Raw genomic sequence first — 21,002 nt, forward strand, 5'->3', positions numbered from 1 at the left:
ATATTATTTGGAACCTTTCAGTTTCTCTTCAGTGGAAAAGACTGAAAGCTCTTGACTTTCTCTCCCAGTCAGGTGGCGAGATGAGTCACAGTGGGAAAGTGGGAATTGGGTAGCTGGGCAGCATATTCCTGCTCCACAGCACAGTCCGCACACTTTTCCACTTTGTGCTCTGACCAGTTATCTTGTATTTCCACGTCTAAAAGTGGAAGCTGTATATTCAGGAACCGGAGCATCCTCTCCATCATATCCATTACTTGCTTTCACAGCCAAAGAACACAGTAAAAGTCGCCTTTGTTTGAATGTGCAACGTGAGCGCTGCTCAACTTAAACACATGAATAACATTATCTTACACTCACAATTCAAAACAGTAAAAGAGTGTAAGCACATTTTTTAAGAGCTGTCAAAATTAATGTGTTACTGTAGATTAATGGTGATTAGTGCATTTTTCAGACTATAAGGCGCACTTAAAATCATTTTTTTCTCCAAACTCGACAGTGCGCCTTTGAACCCGGAGCGCCTAATGTGCGATAGAATTCTTGTTGTGCTTACCGACATAGAAGCTATTTTATTTGGTACATGGTGAAATGATAAGTGTGACCAGTAGATGGCAGTCACACATAACAGATACGTGTAGACTGCAATATGATGGCAGTCATACATAAGGGATATGTGTAGACTGCAATATGACTCAAGTAAACAACACCAGAATGTTATGTTCCATTGAAAATATCGAACATTACACACAAAATCTATAAAAATGTTTTAGTGCGACTTTGGTGAGCTATGAAGCCGCACCGCTTGATGGATTGTACTGTGCTTCAACGTAGGAGTATGATTGTGGTGTGTGTATAAGGTGAGACATTATCTGTAGAGTTGGGTATCGAGTATCGAGTATCGATTGGAACCGGGACTAACTTTCCGATTCTCCTGGAATTGTTCAAAAGTTAAAATTTCGATTCCTAGTTTCGATACCCAGTCCGCCGACCGGGAAGAAGAAGCCGCTGAACACCAACGAAGAAGCGCCCACCGCTGGAAGTGTTAGCATAGCCGAGCGAGTCAGTCAAACATGGATAGCGGGCGTCGACGGTCGAAAGTGTGGCTTTATTTTACTAAAAAAAATGAAATATCGGCGAAATGTAACACGTGCGACAGGACTGTTTGGTGCTTAGGAGGGTGCACGTCAAACATGATGAAGCACCTCCGAGTTCATGGAGTACAAATAAATGTCTTGGACAGGAGACACTATCTGTCCAGGCCTGCAGCTGGTGCAGAACTCTGCTGCTGGTCTGCTAACACAGACTTGCAGACGTCAGCACATCAACCCTATATTAGCTTCCCTTCACTGCCTCCCTGTGCGTTATCCAATCAATTTTAAACTCCTTCTATTTGTTTTTAAATGTCTAAACAACCTGGCGCCAACATATCTCTCCGACCTCCTTCAGCCTTACTGCCCCACTCCATCCCTAAGATCAGCTGCTACTGAGGGTCCCTGACACAAGGCTGAAGCTTAGAGGTGACAGAGCTTTGGCCGCTGCTGCTCCCAAGCTCTGGAACCACCTACCTCTGAGTGTTAGACAAGCCTCCTCTCTTCCTCTTTTTAAATCTCTCTTAAAAACATACTTTTATTCCTTGGCTTTTAACACTAAGTGATATCCATCCTGCAATGGTGCCCCATTATACACCTGCTGTCAACCTGTTTTTATGTTGTATTTATTTATTTTTTATCATGTTCTGTTTGTGTTGTGTTGTTTGCTCGGTCTTCGTATTATCTTTTAACTTTTTATCATGTTCTGTTTGTGTTGTGTTGTTTGCTCGGTCCTCGTATTATCTTTTAACTTTTTATCATGTTCTGTTTGTGTTGTGTTGTTTGCTCGGTCCTCGTATTATCTTTTAACTTCTCCATTGTACAGCACTTTGGCTACCCCTGTGGTAAATTTTAAATGTGCTATATAAATAAAGTTGATTCCATTATTTAATTCCACATACAGATATGCTAAAGCAGGTGTGTCCAACATACGGCCCGAAGGCCGGATCAGGCCTGCAAACAGTTTTTTCCGGCCCACGGGATGACTTTGCTAAGTATAAAAATGAACCTGAAATTTTTGAATGAAAGAAACTGCTGTTTTAAACGTGCCCACTGGATGTCGCAATAGCAATTATTTGTATCTTTGTAGATTATGTACAAAATAAACCACATGTTGTCAAGGAAAATGATCAAACTACATAAATAACATCCTGTTATTTGATTTTGATATAATTTTTGTTATCTTGATCAAAAATTAACACCAATGAGTTGACTGATGAACATCATCACTTCATTTATTCAGAAAATATAAATAACAACAAATCAATAATTAACCGAAATATGTAAGTGTAAAAAAAGAACCCAAAAACATTATGATTTGTACATTTTCAGAATGTGCTTGTTGTACTTTTAAACAAACAAAACAGTCTTTATTTTGAAGTTATTGTGCCGTGATTTTACCAGTCAGGCCCACTGGGAGTAGATTTTTCTCCATGTGGCCCCCCATCTAAAATAAGGTTGGACACCCCTGTAAAGGTTTTAAGTGTTGTATGAGTATACAAAATATTTTACATTTGATCTTCCTTTAAGGTTATATGTCTCCTCTTGTTGAGAAAAATGGTTGTACATTCTTAGGTAGCAGGTGATAGTTTGCTGTGTACATCATTTTAGGTGTTTGCAAATGCACCAAATCCTTGAATTTCAATATTTGTGATTCAATAAACAAAGGGTTTGCATGTTCTCTTTACCCGACATTTTGTATTCTTCTAATTGATCTTTTTGGAACACCGAAGAGTTTGAAAAGATAGACTAAATAACCATAGGTCCACTTTAACTTCTCAGTGAATAATGTGTAATGATGACTAATCGTGTGTATGTGCTGGGTATCCATATTAAGATTGCCGGATGTCCACATTCCATAACACGTGCACCACTCCAGTGCCAGTTATTCAGAAATATCCTGCGCTGAAATAGAAGCCACAGATAAGCTGTGAGATGCCGCATACGCTGGATGTGACATATGATGAGCGGACATGGCAGTGGGAAGGATGTCAAACTATGTCGATGGCCCAAACCCGTCAAAAGGTCAAACAATAACTCTCTCCCGGCGGTGACGGTACCTTTTTCACATTGGGCCCCGGTCCAGCCCGTGAAACAGTGACAGTGGAAGTCTCCCTTCTTGTCCTCGCAGCGCACCGTGCCTCTGGAGTTACAGGGGGAGGGGGAACACTGGTCCGGAATGTCTAATTCGGGAAGGAGGACACAACAAATGTGATGTTATAGTGACTGAGGGCACATCAGAGTAGAAATAGATGACATGTCCCCATTTAGTCCCTCCCAGCAAGCCTTCCCCTCTGGATCAACTTTGGAGCAACTAATAGATCTGAAGTTGAGAAAAAAATTATAAATAGGAGTTATTTATAAACCAAACCTGCTCGGTGGCCTTGTGGTTAGAGTGTCCGCCCTGACATCGATAGGTTGTGAGTTCAAACCCCGGCCGAGTCATACCAAAGACTACAAAAATGGGAGCCATTACCTCCCTGCTTGGCACTCAGCATCAAAACTTGGAATTGGGGGGTAAAATCACCAAAGTGATTTCCGAGCGTGGCCACCGCTGCTGCTCACTGCTCCCCTCACCTCCCAGGGGGGAGGAACAAGGGGATGGGTCAAATGCAGAGAATAATTTCACCACACCTCATGTCAGCGGTACTTTAACTAGATTATTAACACTTCAATGACTTAGACCCTTTTAGGTGCCCGGGACCTTTAATGTTCCCCAAAACTGAGAGGAGCCCTAATTGTTTTGAAAATGAAAAATAACCAAATAGCCCCTGTATGATTTTATTTTTCGGTGCGTGGCCCACAGTGGAAAAAGTTTGGACACCCCTGCATTGGTGCAGAATAATGCTGACAATCATGTAGTTTCTATCCATCCAAACATTTACTACCGCTTTTCCTTTTTGGGGTAGCGAGGGGTGCTGGAGCCTATCTCAGCTGCATTACGGCGGAAGGCGGGGTGCACCCTGGACAAGTGGCCACCTCATCGCATAAAATCCAATTTTATATTTATTTTTCAATCTGTTCTAACTAGGGTTGTCCCAATACTTTTCTAAATGAAGGGGACCACATAAAAATTCATTATTGGCTTTAATTTTTAAATAAATCTTACGGGAGGTTCTACATATGTTTCTTATTGCACATTTGTCCGAAAATAAAATGGCGGCGGCGGCGATGACCAAGAAGAACGCAGAGTTAGAATATAATTACAACAATTTATGTACATATTTATATAATATTTACATATTTATATAATATATAACTACAAGCTCCATTCACAGACAGAGTCCCATTGCTTTTATGAGCGGTCGAGCGAGTCAAAAGCCAGAAAAAAAAAAAATTATACATACTGTATATATATATATTTATATATATATATATAGATTTTTTTTTTTTAATTTGTGGCGGCCATAGTTCTTTCGTGGCAGACCGCCACAAATAAATGAACGTGTGGGAAACCCTGCATTTGAAAAGTCACCTGCTATAGTATCAAAAGTTCTTACTGCGCATGTCAACATCTCCATCCGGTGCCACAGACCACAAAATCATGCACAAAAGTGCACTTTATTTTACTACTGTAGTGGCGTTCTGTATAAAAAATGCACTTTAATTGAGTGTTGTTTTGATATGTCATCTTAGTGACATCATGCACAAAAGTGCACTTTATTTGTTTTCAACTATTGTAGTGGTGTTCTGTACAAAAAGTGCACTTGAATTGAGTGTTGTTTTGATATGTCATCTTAGTGACATCATGCACAAAAGTGCACCAATAGCTCGTTTTAAAATGTCTCTGACTATCTTGCACTTTCTGTTTTGAAATGACATGAATGTTTGTGCCACTGTGCCAATAACTGTTTAATAAATACACTTTTAGTTGTGATTTCACTCTCTGCATGAAAGTTTAAAAGTAGCATATATGAATGCAGTATGAAGAAGAATGTTTGAAAGTAGACACATAGAATCATCATACTGCTCTCATTATATGCATCAAGTGTTCATTCAAGGCTAAGGCACAATATGGAGATATATATGCTGTATCGTCACATGGCCTAAAGATATGGAGATCACCCAGCCCTATGTTACTGGTCTACTCAGATCAAAAACAAAGAGAAATGTTCCACTGCGTGTTTTTCTTTTGGCTCTGAAAAATGTTGTGTTTGCTGAGAGCCTGTGCATGTCTCTGCATGCCAGCCAGACTTGTGGAGGACGACACAGCTGTTGTAACACAAGTGTACACGTCCCACACGCTGCAGAAACACACCACTTTTTACACATCACATCTGAAAAGATCACGCTTGCTCGTCAGCAGAAGTTGAACTACAGCGTACAAAGTTCCTGATGTGTGCAGGTACGCCAACTGTAGTGAGCAGGTACCATACTGCTGTGCCTCGCACAATTAGAGGGAACACAAAGTAGGTGAAGAAGGTGGGAGAGGCAGCTGATGGAAAATAAAAGCCTTACATACATCCAGCTGAGTCACAGCCTCTCTACACTGATGCAGCAAAAAAATCCCGTACTCCACTCACGTCAGACTTTATTCCCCTCCTTCCTCCGCCCGTCCCGACGAGGGACCCTGACGGTGCGTGCGTGTGACGCAAGAAGGGGGCGTGTCGGCCGTGCAGCGTCTCTGCACTGCATCAAAGTGCTGCAAGGTTACTCATCTGCAGCACCAATATCTCACACAGACCCAGGAAGCGACTTGAGAGAGGATGTAGGTTGTGACTTTCTACTGCAGTCCTCACTTCTGCACTGCAGCCACAGTCCTGCACACGCTCCAACTCAGGGGCGTGCAAACTTTTTCCAGCGAGGGTCGCATAAATAAAAAATTAAGGATGCTGGGGGGGGCACTTGGATACATTGTGTACATTAAGGATACTACCACCAATGCAATATATGTCGATTGGTATATGCTAAACTACACTATATTGCCAAAAGTATTTGGCCACCTGCCATATGAACTTGAAGTGCCGTCCCATTCCTACCCATAGGGTTCAAGATGTGTGGGTCCACCTTTTGCAGCTATTACAGCTTCAACCCTTCTGGGAAGGCTGTCCACAAGGTTGCGCGGTGTGTTTATAGGAATTTTCCACCGTTCTTCCGAAAGCGCATCGGTGAGGTCACACACTGATGTTGGTGGAGAAGGCCTGGCTCTCAGTCTCTGTTCTAATTCATCCCAAATGTGTTCCATCGGGTTCAGGTCAGGACTCTGTGCAGGCCAGTCAAGTTCATCCACTCCAGACTCTGTCATCCATGTCTTTATGGACCCTGCTTTGTGCACTGGTGCACGGTCATGTTGGAAGAGGAAGGGGCCCGCTCCAAACTGTTCCCAAAAGGTTGATAGCGTGGAGTTGTCCAAAATGAGCATTCAAAGTTCCTTTCATGGGAACTAAGGGGCCAAGCCCAACTCCTGAAAAACAACCCCACACCATAATTCCTCCTCCTCCAAATTTCACTCTCGACACAATGTAGTTTGAAATGTACCGTTCTCCTGGCAACCTCCAAACCAAGACTGGTCCATCAGGTTGCCAGATGGAAAAGCAGCATTAATCACTCCAGAGAAGGCGTCTCCACTGCTCTACAGTCCAGTGGCGACGTGCTTTACACCACTGCATCCCACGCCATACATCACCATTGGACTTGGTGATGTATGGCTTAGATTCAGCTGCTCGGCCATGGAAACCCATTCCATGAAGCTCTCTGCGTATTGTACGTGGGCTAATTGGTAGCTCACACGAGGTTTGGAGCTCTGTAGCAACTGACTGTGCAGAAAGTCTTTGCACTATGTGCTTCAGCATCCCCTGACCCCTCTCTATCAGTTTATGTGGCCTACCACTTGGTGGCTGAGTTGCTGTTGTTCCCAAACTCTTCCATTTTCTTATAATAAAGCAGACTGTTGACTTTGGAATATTTAGGAGCGGGGAAATTTCACGCCTGGATTTGTAGCACAGGTGGCATCCAATGACAGTTCCACGTTGGCAATTACTGAGCTCCTGAGAGCGGCCCATTCTTTCACAAATGTTTGTAGAAACAGTCTCTGTGCTAAAGTGCTTGATTGTATACACCTGGGGATGTAGTCTATCTGAACACATATCTTAGCTTTTTGCCATCATTAAAACATTTTCAACCATAAAAATGGCTAAATGGACATAAAAATCACAATAAAACAGTAGTTTTAGCCACTAGACAAGACCCAAACAATTAGACCGCACTGTTCAGTATCGTGACCACTGATTGGCTCAGCCTAAGGCAGCAATACGGACTTTAGCATGCTAACTTTTTTAGCCAGTTTTACAGTTGAACGCCTCAGACCCATATAACTTGGTAGTTGACGAATGCTAACTGTTAGCAGGCCAACATTAATGTGCTTACTTTTAGCAGCCAAGCGCCTCAGACTTGTATAACATGGTGTGTGACACATGCTAACAGTTAGCATGTTGATATTAGCATTCTAGCCGGGTAACTTTTTTTTTTGCAAATTTTACACCTGGGACACCTCAGAGTCATATAACTTGGTACTTCACACATGCTAAATGTTAGCATGCTAACATTAATGTGCTAACCTTTTCAGACAATTTTGCAGCCGAGTGCCTCGGACTCATAACTCGGTACTTGAAACATGCTAATTGTTAAGATGTTCACGTTGATATTCCGACATGCTAACTTCTTAAGCCACTTTTAGAGCTAAACACCTCAGTGTCACATAACCTGGTATGAGATACATGCTAAATGTTTGGATGCTAATATCAACATTCGAGCATACCAACTTAGCATGCAAAACTTTTTAGACAATTTTACATCTGAACACAGACTCATATAACCTGGTACTTGAATCATGCTAATTGTTAACATCCATCCATCCATTTTCTACCGCTTGTTCCTTCTGGTTAACATGTTAATGTTAATACTGCAACATGCTAACTTATTTAGCCAATTTTACATCTGAACACCTCAGTGTCACATAACCTGCTACTAGATTTGTGCTAACTGTTAGGATGCTAACATGAACATTCTTGCGTACTAACTTAGCAAGCTAACTTTCTAGCCAATTTAACAGCCGAACACACCAGACTCGTCTAACTTGGTACTTGAAACATGCTAATTGTTAACATGTTAACATTAAAATTGCAACATGCTAACTTTTTTAACCAATTTTACAGCTGAAGACCTCAATGTCATATAACCTGGTATGAGACACATGTTAACTGTTAGGATGCTAACGTCAACATTTTAGCGTACTAAATTAGCATGCTAACTTTTTTTTAGCCAATTTTACAGCTCCAGACCTTCGAATCATACAACTATGTACTTGACACATGCTAACCGTTAACATGTTAACCTTACCATTCTAACATGTTAGCTTTTTATTCAATTTTACAGCTACACACCTTGGAATCATATGACTTGGTACTTGACACATGCTAACTGTTAGGATGCTAACATCAACATTTTAGCGTACTAAATTAGCATGCTAACTTTTTTTAGCCAATTTTACAGCTCCAGACCTTCGAATCATACAACTATGTACTTGACACATGCTAACTGTTAACATATTAACGTTACCATTCTAACATGTTAGCTTTTTGGCCAATTTTACAGCTCCACACCTTGGAATAATATGACTTGGTACTTGACACATGCTAACTGTTAGGATGCTAACATTAACGTTCTAATATATTAACATTAGCATGCAATTTTTACTATGCCAATTTTGCAGCCGAACACCTCTGAGTCATACGACCGGATACTTTATAAATGCTAACATTAACGTGCTATCTTTTTTAACTAACTTCACATGTGTACGCTTTATGGTCGTTTGACTTGGTACATGACACATTCTAACTGTTAGCATGCTAAGGTTAGCATTTAAGTTCAGTTTGCGCATTTAAACGCCATTTCTCTAGTGTTTTTTTGTAAAATGATTTGGTCTTTAGATTGTGTCGTGGGCCAATAAAAAACAAGCTGGGGGCCGCAATGAGGCCTTGGGTGGCACTAAATGAAACGAGGCTCCATACTCAGGATGCGCTAACACTATTCAAAGAAGCAGTGTGGGGAGAAAGTAGGTGAGGATAATAAAGCACAGCAATCAAGAGTTCATGTTAAGACGGAGACAAGAAGAGGTCAGAACTTACTGTGGACACATGTGATCAGATCCTGTTTGGTCTTTTCTGAATCTCCGTACTTCTTCATACAGTCTAAAGAGCAGAAAAAGGCAAGTTAGGACGATAAGCAAGACGTTGTGAATAAGAAAAGACCTGTACAATGTTGGTAGGGATGGCAGAAGGTGACTTACCCATGTATTTGGGAAAGAAGTAGTCCTAAATGAGGGGAACATGGGAAAAAAAGACTTAGTAAGGATAAATAGTTACATTCATTTAAAATATGAGTTATGCTTCGTTTTCCATTTATACTAAGGCTACACTCATTTTTTTGGTCAAATCTGACCTTTTTATGTAGTGGTTCACATTACCAGAAAGAAGTTATTTCTAAGGTAAACAGAATGTGTCTCTGAAGCATCGCTTTCAAGGATTTATAAAAGAGGGTCAGATCTACTTAAAAAAATAAAATTGGATTGCACGGTTTACATTGACATGAAAAAGAAGGAGAAAACAAGTATATATATATACATACACACACACACAAACATAAAATATATATACATATACATATACAAATACATACAAAACCCACATTGACAATTTGTGTAACTTATAAATAAAAACAAAATACAATGATTTGGAAATCCTTTTCACCTTATATTCAATTGAATGGACCGCAAAGACAAGATATTTAATGTTAACTTATTTTTTTAATTGCCAATAATCATTAACTTAGAATTTAATGGCAGCAACACATTGCAAAAAAGTTGTCACAGGGGCATTTTTACCAGTGTGTTACATGGCCTTTCCTTTTAACAACACTCAGTAAACGTTTGGGAACTGAGACGAGACATTTTTTAAGCTTTTTCAGGTGGAATTATTTCCCGTTCTTGCTTGATGTACAGCTTAAATTGTTCAACAGTCCGGAGTCTACGCTGTGGTATTTTAGGCTTCATAATGCACCACACATTTTCAATTGGAGACAGGTCTGGACTACAGGCAAGCCAGTCTAGTACCCACATTCTTTATTATGAATCCACACTGTTGTAACATGTGGCTTTGGCATTGTCTTGCTGAAATAAGCAGGGGTGTCCGTGATAACGTTGCTTGCAAAAGCTGTATGTACATTTCAGCATTAATGGTGCCTTCACAGATGTGTAAGTTACCCATGCTTTGGGCACTAATACACCCCCATACCATCACACATGCTGGCTTTTGAACTTTTTCACCTATAACAATCCGGATGGCTCTTTTCCTCTTTGGTCCAGAGGACACGATGTCCACAGTTTCAAAAAACAATTTGAAATGTGGACTCGTCAGACCACAGAACACTTTTCCACTTTGCATCAGTCCATCTTACATGAGCTCGGGCCCAGCGAAGCCGGCGGCGTTTCTGGGTGTTGTTGATAAATTAAAAATTTTCCTGAGGGAACTTTTTAATTTTCCTGAGGTAACTCTCCTGAAGGAATCAATAAAGTACTATCTTACTATCTATAAATGGCTTTTGCTTTGCATAGTAGAGTTTTAACTTGCACTTACAAATGTAGCGACCAACTGTAGTTACTGACAGTGGTTTTCTGAAGTGTTCCTTAGCCCATGTGGTGATATCCTTTGCACACTGATGTAGTTTTTTTGATGCAGTACAGCCTGAGGGATTGAAGAGCCGTAATATCCTCGCTTCCGTGCAGTGATTTCTCCAGATTCTCTCAACCTTTTGATGGTATTATGGACCGTAGATGATGAACTCTCCATCCTTGTTTGTCAATGACTGAGTATTTCATGGAAGCTGCTTTTATAGCCAATCATGGCACCCACCTCTTCCCAATCAGCCTGTTCACCAGAGGGATGTTCCAAATAAGTGTTTGATGAGCAGTCCTCAACTTTCTCAGTCTTTTTGCAACCCGTGCCAGCTTTTATGAAACATGTTGCAGGCTTCAAATTCCAAATGAGCTAATATGTGCAAAAAAACAACACAAGTTTTCCAGTTTGAACATTGAGTATCTTGTCTTTGCAGTCTATTCAATTGAATATAGGTTGAAAAGGATTTGCAAATCGTTGTATTCTCTTTTTATTTACCATTTACACAACGTGACAACTTCACTGCTTTTGGGTTTTGTATACACTGTAGATGACAATATAACTTTATGATAAGTGCTTGCTCCCCCGTCAAGGATGACACCCTAGCCAGAGGCTTCCTGAGAATTCTCTGCATTCTGGTTAAGTGACAAGCATTCTCAGTCCTGCCTCTCCAAAAAGGTCTTCATGCACACGGTGCAGAACCAGGAAGGTTTCAGCTGCAGTGTCAAGTCATTGGACTTATTTGGACTGAAGGCACATATTTGTGTCAAAGTATTACTTTCCATCCCTCAAACACCTAATTAGAGGGGCAAAACTGCTTTGTTGAGGACAATTGGATGCAACCAGCCCACTCTCTCTCCTTTTCTGCAGAGTCAGAGCTGCAGCCGGCCAGAATGCAGAGTCAGAGGTGCGCACGTTCACAATGATTAATGCAGCTGGGAGTGAAGGTGCATTCTTCAGTGACACGACATCGGAGGAAAACTGCAGCCACAAACTAAACGGACACTACAGCGGGAAGCGGGTGTCTGTCTTATTGCAGCAATTTGACTTTTTCCTAAGCCCACTCATCTTCCCAGCTGAGCATCACACACAACCTCTGCCAAGTTCAAGCAGGAAAGAGTCGGGGCCGTCGATGGGTAGTGAAACATCCCACAGCACAGTGGACACTGAAGGCATCATTCCACCGAATGACCCTCACATTAAACCTAACAAACGATGTCAAACTACAGTTATCATATTGTTGAATTTTCTCAAAAAGTATATAAACACACAATTTTGTAACCAAGTTTTATTTGATGAATTAAACACACAAAAACATCTTTCTTGGCAGAATAAAAAATATTGGCAGATAATATATTTATTGTCCATTTTAATTTGTTTAATGTTTTATATTTGAATTTTTATCCTGTAAAGTGTCTTTGAGTACACTGAAAAGCACTATATCAAATAAAATGTATTATTATTATTTATTATTATTATTATTATTTTGTCAGATGTTAACATTTTAGCTAGCCAGCTAGAGCTAGCCGGTCCGTGAGTTTATCAAAGAGCGGTTTAGTTTGATCAAAGTTTTGCAATATTTTTAATTCAAAACAATAATACTAACCGTCGGGAAATTTTGCTCAGACAGAAATGTGTTCAGATTGGGGTATGACTTTGTAAGTTAATACCTCTTGTGTTCAAGTTTGAATTTAAGCTAGCTAGCGAGCACACACTCGTCGGTCCAAGAGTTGATCAAAGTTTGGTTGAGGTCTACAAAAATGTCAGCATTTTACAATAATGTGTTTAGATTGAGGTATGTTAATCACTTTTGTATTCATGTTAGCATTTAAAATAGCGGGGGCGAGCCAGTTTGTGAGTTTATCGAAGTAAGTTTGATGTCTAACACGGTTTTACAATCATTCTGATTCAAAACCGTAACACTAACATTTGGGAGTTTTAGCTCATACAGAAATGTGTTCAGATTGGGGTTTGACTTTGTATGTCAATGTCTCTTGTATTCTTGTTAGAATTTAATGTAGCTAACGAGCTAACACTAGTCAGTTCAGGATTTTATCAACATTTGGTTGAGGTCTATCACGGTTTTACAGCAATGTGTTTAGACTGAGGTGTGACTTTGTATGTTAATCACTTTTGTATTCATGTTAGCACTTAAGCTAGCGGCCGCGAGCCAGTCAGTGAGTTTATCAAAGTTTGGTTGAGGTCTATCACGATTTTACAATCATTCTGATCCAAAACCGTAATACTAACATTTCGGACTTATTGCTCGGACAGAAATGTGTTTAATTGGGGTATGACTTTGTATGTTAACGTCGCTTGTGTTCAAGTTAGAATTTAAGCTAGCTAGCGAGCACAGGCTGGTCGGTCCAAGAGTTGATCAAAGTTTGGTTGAGGTCGACAATAATGTGAGCGTTTTACAATAATGTGTTTAGATTGAGGTATGTTAATTACTTTTGTATTCATGTTAGCAAGTAAGCTCGCGGGCGCGAGCCAGTTTGTGGTTTTATCAATGTGTGGTTGAGGTCTATCACGGGTTTACAATCATTTTGCTTCAGAACCGTGATACTGACTTTTGGGAATTTTAGCTCATACAGAAATGAACTGGATTGAATGGGATTGTGCTGAAAATGTTAATTTTCCTGGAGGAATAAATAAATTACAAATTATCTATCTAGAAATGTGTTCAGATTGGGGTATGACTTTGTATGTTGATGTCTCTTGTATTCTTGTTAGAAACTAAGGTAGCTAGCGAGCAAGTGCTAGTCAGTTCAGGATTTTATCAAAGTTTGGTTGAGGTTTATCATGGTTTTACAGCAATGTGTTTCGATTGAGGTTTGACTTTGTATGTTAATCCCTCTTTTATTCATGTTAACATTTAGGCTTCTCCAGTAAATGAGCAGTATTACCAGTTGTACGATTGGTCTGATTTTAAAAAACAATAACCGCGGTTTATCATTATTAGAATTCCTCGCTGGATTTGTAACAGCTAATAAAGTTGTCATGCTCGGTTGAATGTCATATTTCTTCACGGCTTTAGGGGTTTGTTTTCTTTCATTCACAGTCTCGCATAAAAATGAATGAAAACACCTGCACCTGCGCATGAAAGCAGCTTGCACACTAATCTGCTGCTATGAGCGCATTGCAGTGTGATGGATTTTGTTTTGTTGTAAATAGAATGTGTGCAGATTAGCGACACATGGCAGCGCCCAATGAAACACGTTTCTCCACAATGTTGGTTCTAAAATAAGAAAATAAGTCACGAGCTGCCAAAATGCCTGATTAGTGATCTGAGAGGTTTAAGTACACGCGGAGGCATGAGTGGCCATAAAGGGTCGCGCCTGAGAGCAGACAGTAAAGTACAGTAAACCGAGGAAAAGTGAAATACACGGCACGTTGTGTAAATGGTAAATAAAAACAAAACAATGATTTATAAATCCTTTTCAACTTATATTCAATTGAATAGACTGCAGAGACAAGATATTTAATGTTCAAACTGGTAAACTTTGTTATCTTTTACAAATACTAGCTCATTTGGAATTTGATGGCTGCAAAATGTTTCAAAAAAGCTGGCACAAGTGGCAAAAAAAAAGACTGACAAAGTTGAGAAATGCTTATCAAACACTTATTTGGAACATCCCACATGTGAACAGGCTAATAGGAACAGGTGGGTGCCATGATTGGCTATAAGAGCAGCTTCCATGAAATGCTCCGTCATTCACAGACAAGGATGAGGCGAGAGTCACAACTTTGTGAACAAATGCGTGAGCAAATTGTCCAACAGTTTAAAAACACCATTTCTCAACCAGCTATTGAAAGGACTTCAGGGATTTCACCATCTACGGTCCGTAATATCATCAAACCATTCAGAGAAAATGGAGAAATCACTGCACGTAAGCGATGGTATTACAGACCTTGGATCCCTCAGGTGGTACTGCATCAAAAAGCGCCATCAGCATGTAAAGGATATCACCACATGGGCTCAGGAACACTTCAGAAAACCACTGTCAGTAACTACAGCTCATCGCTACATCTGTAAGTGCAAGTTAAAACTCTACTATGCAAAGCCAAAGCCATTTATCAACAACATCCAGAAACGCCGCAGGCTCAAGCTCATCTAAGATGGACTGATGAAAAGTGGAAAAGTTTTCTGTGGTCTGACAAGCCCACATTTCAAATTGTTTTTGGAAACTGTGGACGTCGTGTCCTCCAGATCAAAGAGAAAAAGGACAGTCTGGATTGTTATAGGGGCAAAGTTGAAAAGCCAGCATCTGTGATGGTATGGGGGTGTATTAGTGCCCAAGGCATGGGTAACTTACACATCTGTGAAGGCACCATTAATGCTGAAAGGTACAAACAGGTTTTGGAGCAACATATGTTGCCATCCATGCAACGTCTTTTTTATGGACGCCCCTGCTTATTTCAGGAAGACACGTTCTTCACGTGTTACAGCAGTGTGGCTTCGTACTAAAAGAGTGCGGGTACTTCACTGACCTGTAGTCCAGACTTGTGTCCCATTGAAAATGTGTGGCGCGTTATGGAGCCTAAAATACCACAATGGAGACCTCGGACTGTTGAACAACTTAAGCTGTGCATCAAGCAAGAATGGGAAATAATTCCACATGAAAAGTTTCAAAAATTGGTCTCCTCAGTTCCCAAACATTTACTAAGGGTTGTTAAAAGGAAAGGCCATGTAACACACTGGGAAAAAATGCCCCTGTGACAACTTTTTTGCAATGTGTTGCTGCCTGCGATGAGGTGGCGACTTGTCCAGGGTGTACCCCGCCTTCCGCCCGATTGTAGCTGAGATAGGCGCCAGCGCCGCCCGCGACCCCAAAAGGGAATAAGCGGTAGAAATGGATGGGATGGATGCTGCCATTAAATTCCAAGTTAATGATTATTTGCATAAAAAAAATTAAGTTTCTCAGTTGGAACATTAAATATCTTGTCTTTGCAGTCTATTCAATTGAATATAAGTTGGAAAAGATCAGCAAATCTTTGTATTCTGTTTTTATTTACCATTTACACACCGTGCTGACTTCACTGCTTTTGTACATACTTCACTCCTAAAGAGGAGGAGATGACTGACACACGACTGTTTGTGTGCATTTGAAAAAGGAGTGTGAAGATTGCAATGTCTTCCAAAAAGCTGAATTGCATAAAACTGAGACTTAGTCACGCTGACTCAATGACCGCCACAGAAGAGAGAGAGAGAGACAGAGAGAGAGAGAGAGAAATAACATGTCCTTCAAATCCCCAATGAGAATGATCTTGCCTATCAGGACTGACTGAAGCATCATGAATTGTGAGTCTGTTATCTTAAATCACAGCACAAAAAGCAGATTTGGGTCATTCAATTGTGGCGGTCACAACATTAGGAACAATCTAAAACTGCCAATTGTGCACTAAATTTGAATGGTGATTTTGGGGCTTTGAATTGAGATTTCAATTGTGTATGCGCACAAAATGTTCAGGACTACACTAATCAGAAGAACACATTTTTTTTGTTGTTATTATTAGCATTGTCTTGTTCTATTTGACTGAGTTTCATTTATCAATGATTTCCACTGGTGGTATGCCTCCAGATTTTTTCAACGCTAAACATGTGTCTTGGCTCATAAAAGATTAAAAAACACATTCATTTATGCTTCTGCTGACATTTGCTTTTTGCCTTGACATTTGAGGGGATTATAATCAGAGGAAGGTTATATTTTGAAAAAAAAAAAAACATTTACATTTAATTAGAGATGGCCAATAATAGACTGCCAATATCATCGCACGATAAACACTTTAAAATGTAATATCGGAAATTATCTGTATCGGTTTCAAAAAGTATAATTTATGACTTTTTAAAACGGCGCTGTGTACACGGACTTAGGGAGAAGTACAGAGTGCCAATAAACATTAAAGGCACTGCCTTTGCCTGCCCAGTCACATAATAGCTAGAGCTTTTCACTCTCTCACACACACACACACACACACACACACACACACACACACACGCACACACACACACACACACACACACACACACACACACACAAGTGAATGCAAGCATACCTGGTCAACAGCCATACAGGTCACACTGAGGGTGGCCGTATAAACAACTTTAACACTGTTACATATATGCGCCACACTGTGAACCCACACCAAACAAGAATGAGAAACACAATTTGAGAGAACATCTGCACCGTAACACAATATTAACACAACAAAACAAATACACAGAATCCCTTGCAGCACTAACTGCGCTGAGCGCACTTCCAAGCGCGCACCACTCCGGCTGCAGCAAGCGGCTGCATTTAATCGGCACTCAATCAGCACTCGTCACACCTGTTGCCGATGAGCTCCTTAGGTTTCTTAAGTCAGTGCAAACCTGCGTTCTGGGCCGGAACGTAGTCACCAGTTCCAGTACAGTAAGCCGACTTATCAAGCTCTATGCACACATTCTCTCTCTCTGTGTTACTCCCCCCTCCGTGTTCATTTGTCTTGTGGTTGTAGTCGCCTTGCAGCAGCATTCCTACGTCCCCCCGTGTCACGAGCTGTGTGTCTCGTCTCCCTAACATTTCCCTCTGGTTCCCTGGCTGCCCCTTTTTGGATCTCGACCTCCCGTCTGGACACGGACTCTGACGCCTCGGTCCTGCTCACGGACTTCCGAGCTTGCCTTTCCCCCTTAGACTTCGGCACCTCGCTCGACACTACCGGTAACACTCAACAGCTACACTGTGAACCCACACCAAACAAGAATGACTAACACAGTTTGAAAGAACATCCGCACCATAACACAACATAAACACAACAGAACAAATACCCAGAACCCCTTGCAGCACTAACTCTTCCAAGACGCTACAATATACACCCCCCCCCCCACTTCAACCCCGCCCACCTCAACCTCCTCATGCTTTCTTAGGGAGAGCATGTCCCAAATTCCTAGCTGCTGTTTTGAGGCATGTTAAAAAAAACATGCACTTTGTGACTTCAATAATAAATATGGCAGTGTCGTGTTGGCATTTTTTGCCATAACTTGAGTTGATGTATTTTGTAAAACCTTGTTACATTGTTTACTGCATCCAGTGGGGCATCACAACTAAATGAGGCATAATAATGTGTTCATTCCACCACTGTATATATTGGTATCGGTTGATATCGGTATCAGTAATTAAGAGTTGGACAATATCGGAATATCGGCAAAAAAGCCATTATCGGACATCTCTACATTTAATTTATTTTTCTCTTAGTTGTTATTTTCTATAGGACATCAAATATCAATAATTATCATTTTGAAGAAATAAAAACACTTATCTAGTGATAGTATTTTCAGCCGTATCGCTAGTAGTTGATGTTATCCCCAGTGGGACACAAGAGTCAGAATATATTCAGCTAGTATGTTAGAAAGAGTGTTTAAATGCACTCACAGTTTCTGGGTCATTTTCAAAGATTTCTCTGGCCTCCTCCTTGGAACATTTCTCCTCCACACACTCCCTCTCCAAGTGACCTTGCCTGGTCTCCTCGAACACTTGGTTGGCTCGCCTGCTGCGCTGCCTGCTGAGGAACTGCTGGGCTTCTTGCGGGGCCAGCGAGACTAGACAGCACCACAACAAACAACTAACTTGTCAGTTAACCCACAAATGAAGGTCGCCCCCAGGTATCTTGAGTTATGACAATAGAAATGTCAGCTAACTAGTTATCTAACATGCGGTGTTGACTTACTGGTGCGGCAGCTAACTAGTCTTGACTTACTAGTGAGGCAGATAACTAGTTATCTAACATGCAGTCTTGACTTACTAGTGAGGCAGCTAACTAGTCTTGACTGACTAGTGAGGCAGATAACTAGTTATCTAACATGCAATGTTGACTTACTGGTGCGGCAGCTAACTAGTCTTGACTGACTAGTGAGGCAGATAACTAGTTATCTAACATGCAGTGTTGACTTACTGGTGAGGCAGCTAACTAGTCTTGACTTACTAGTGAGGCAGCTAACTAATGTTGACTTAATAGTGAGGCAGCTAACTAGTGTTGACTTACTAGTGAGGCAGCTAACTAGTGTTGACTTACCAGTGAGGCAGCTAACTAGTGTTGACTTACTAGTGAGGCAGCTAACTAGTGTTGACTTACCAGTGAGGCAGCTAACTAACTAGTTGTGTAAGATGCAGTGTTGACTTACTAGTGAGGCAGCTAACTAGTGTTGACTTACCAGTGAGGCAGCTAACTAGTGTTGACTTACCAGTGAGGCAGCTAACTAGTGTTGACTTACCAGTGAGGCAGCTAACTAGTGTTGACTTACTAGTGAGGCAGCTAACTAGTGTTGACTTACCAGTGAGGCAGCTAACTAACTAGTTGTGTAAGATGCAGTGTTGACTTACTAGTGAGGCAGCTAACTAATGTTGACTTACCAGTGAGGCAGCTAACTAGTGTTGACTTACCAGTGAGGCAGCTAACTAGTGTTGACTTACTAGTGAGGCAGCTAACTAGTGTTGACTTACCAGTGAGGCAGCTAACTAGTGTAGACTTACCAGTGAGGCAGCTAACTAGTGTTGACTTACCAGTGAGGCAGCTAACTAGTGTAGACTTACCAGTGAGGCAGCTAACTAGTGTTGACTTACCAGTGAGGCAGCTAACTAGTGTTGACTTACCAGTGAGGCAGCTAACTAGGCAGCAGCAGACCGCCAGCAGGACCAGCAGGGCGGTAAATGACACCGACTGTGTCCGCCAAACAAGCATCATGTCGCCGCTATGTCTTCGCGCCAAACACCCTCAACTTTTCCCTTCCAAAAAATGTTCCGGAGTGTTCTGTCGTCGCTGCCTCGTCAAGAAGAATTAGACCTCAGTTCCGCGGCTCTCGCAGGTTCTTCTCTCCGATGATATAAAAGCACCGCTGCGGTGTTTGGAGCTTAAACTGCCCGCATGTCTGACGCCGCTAGGCCGCTCTTGTCCTCCTCTTTCTGCGGCTACTAGCTGCTCTTTCTGCGGCTACTAGCTGCTCTTTCTGCGGCTACTAGCTGCTCTTTCTGCGGCTACTAGCTGCTTTCTCTGCGGCTGCACGCTTCTATTCCGCCGTCCTCCTCCTGGCCACTTCTTGGCTGTTGTGACGAGCACCACACGTCTTCCGAGGGGGGGAGTTACCGTCTCTGTGTGTGTGTGTGTGTGTGTGTGTGTGTGCGTGTGTGTGCGTGTGTGTGTAGGTCTGTGTGTGTGTGTGTGTGTGTGTGTGTGTGTGTGTGTGTGTGTGTGTGTGCGTGTGTGTTAGTTTTCTGCCGCCATCCTCGTCAACATGTTTTCCTCACCTTTCTTCTTCCAGGGCCACTCCTGACTCAATTGGGGCCCGAAGCAGAATTGACGCCCAACAAGCCCCCCCCCCCCATTTTGTTAAGTTGCATGAAATAAATGTTGTACTATTTGGCAATTTTTTTTATTTACATTTTCTTTACATGTTATTTAAAAAACAACAACTAATATTACTATTAATATGATTACAAAAGAAAAATAAATAAATACAAAAAGAGAGGTAGTAATGGTTAAATAAAATTCCCTACAACCATCTGGATAATTAATGGAGTCCATGGTAACTTTGTCATTTTGGCAGGATTTTGTATTTATTTAAATTACATTTTTAAATTGTATTTTTTTTATAAAGAACTATTATTATCATTGTTATAGACTATTAATTTGTGTATTTTTTTTAATTTAAAAATATAACTATTATTATTTTACAACAATATCAAATAAATAAAAAAGAGGTAGTCATGGTATAATTCCCTCTGAAAAAACATATACATAATTAATTGTACATGTAGGATTTTTTTTTCTTCTTTTTATAATTCAATTATCTTTTTATATCATAAAATCATTATTATTATTAATTCCAAAACTATTCTGTATTTTTTTCAATATTTTTAATATCATATAAAACTTGTTACCAGTTCCATCCATCAATTATTATTTATCATTATACAATTATTTTTCTTATATTTGGCTATGTTTACACTGCTCACCAAATCAGATTTTGTTAGCCCCCAAGTGACACGGATCAGATTATTTTGTCAATCTAAACGCTCCAAAGGGCTTCAAATCTGATCTTTTATCAGGTCTTCTGAATGCCATTGGAATCATCCATCCATCCATTTTCTACCGCTTATTCCTTTCTTTTTCAAATGATCCTCATCTTTGGGGCGAGCTACGTCCCTTTTAAGATGGTCCCGCGTGTCAGAATGTGGGAGTTTTAGGTGTAACTGGGCTGAAAGAGCTAAGC

General features: G+C 40.8%; 1 protein-coding gene across 8 annotated transcripts in view; it reads right to left on the bottom strand.

Annotated features, from left to right (window-relative positions):
* The window catches only part of gas6 (growth arrest-specific 6), a 37,560-nt gene extending 17,655 nt beyond the window's left edge, over nucleotides 1–19,905 (bottom strand). For all 8 annotated transcript variants that reach the window (XR_009804310.1, XR_009804309.1, XR_009804308.1 and 5 more), the window contains exons 1-5: nucleotides 19,387–19,905; nucleotides 18,169–18,335; nucleotides 9,373–9,397; nucleotides 9,212–9,274; nucleotides 3,146–3,268 (exon numbers count right to left, since the gene is read on the bottom strand). Coding sequence is in view for 1 of the 8 variants with exons in the window: in XM_061887560.1 (XP_061743544.1) it covers nucleotides 3,146–3,268; nucleotides 9,212–9,274; nucleotides 9,373–9,397; nucleotides 18,169–18,335; nucleotides 19,387–19,477 (469 nt within the window). In the remaining 7 variants the exon portion in view is untranslated. The remainder of the gene's footprint in view (nucleotides 1–3,145; nucleotides 3,269–9,211; nucleotides 9,275–9,372; nucleotides 9,398–18,168; nucleotides 18,336–19,386) is intronic.
* Nucleotides 19,906–21,002: the final 1,097 nt, after the last annotated feature.

Source organism: Nerophis ophidion, linkage group LG25 (genome assembly GCF_033978795.1).
Source record: "Nerophis ophidion isolate RoL-2023_Sa linkage group LG25, RoL_Noph_v1.0, whole genome shotgun sequence".
NCBI lineage: Eukaryota > Metazoa > Chordata > Actinopteri > Syngnathiformes > Syngnathidae > Nerophis > Nerophis ophidion.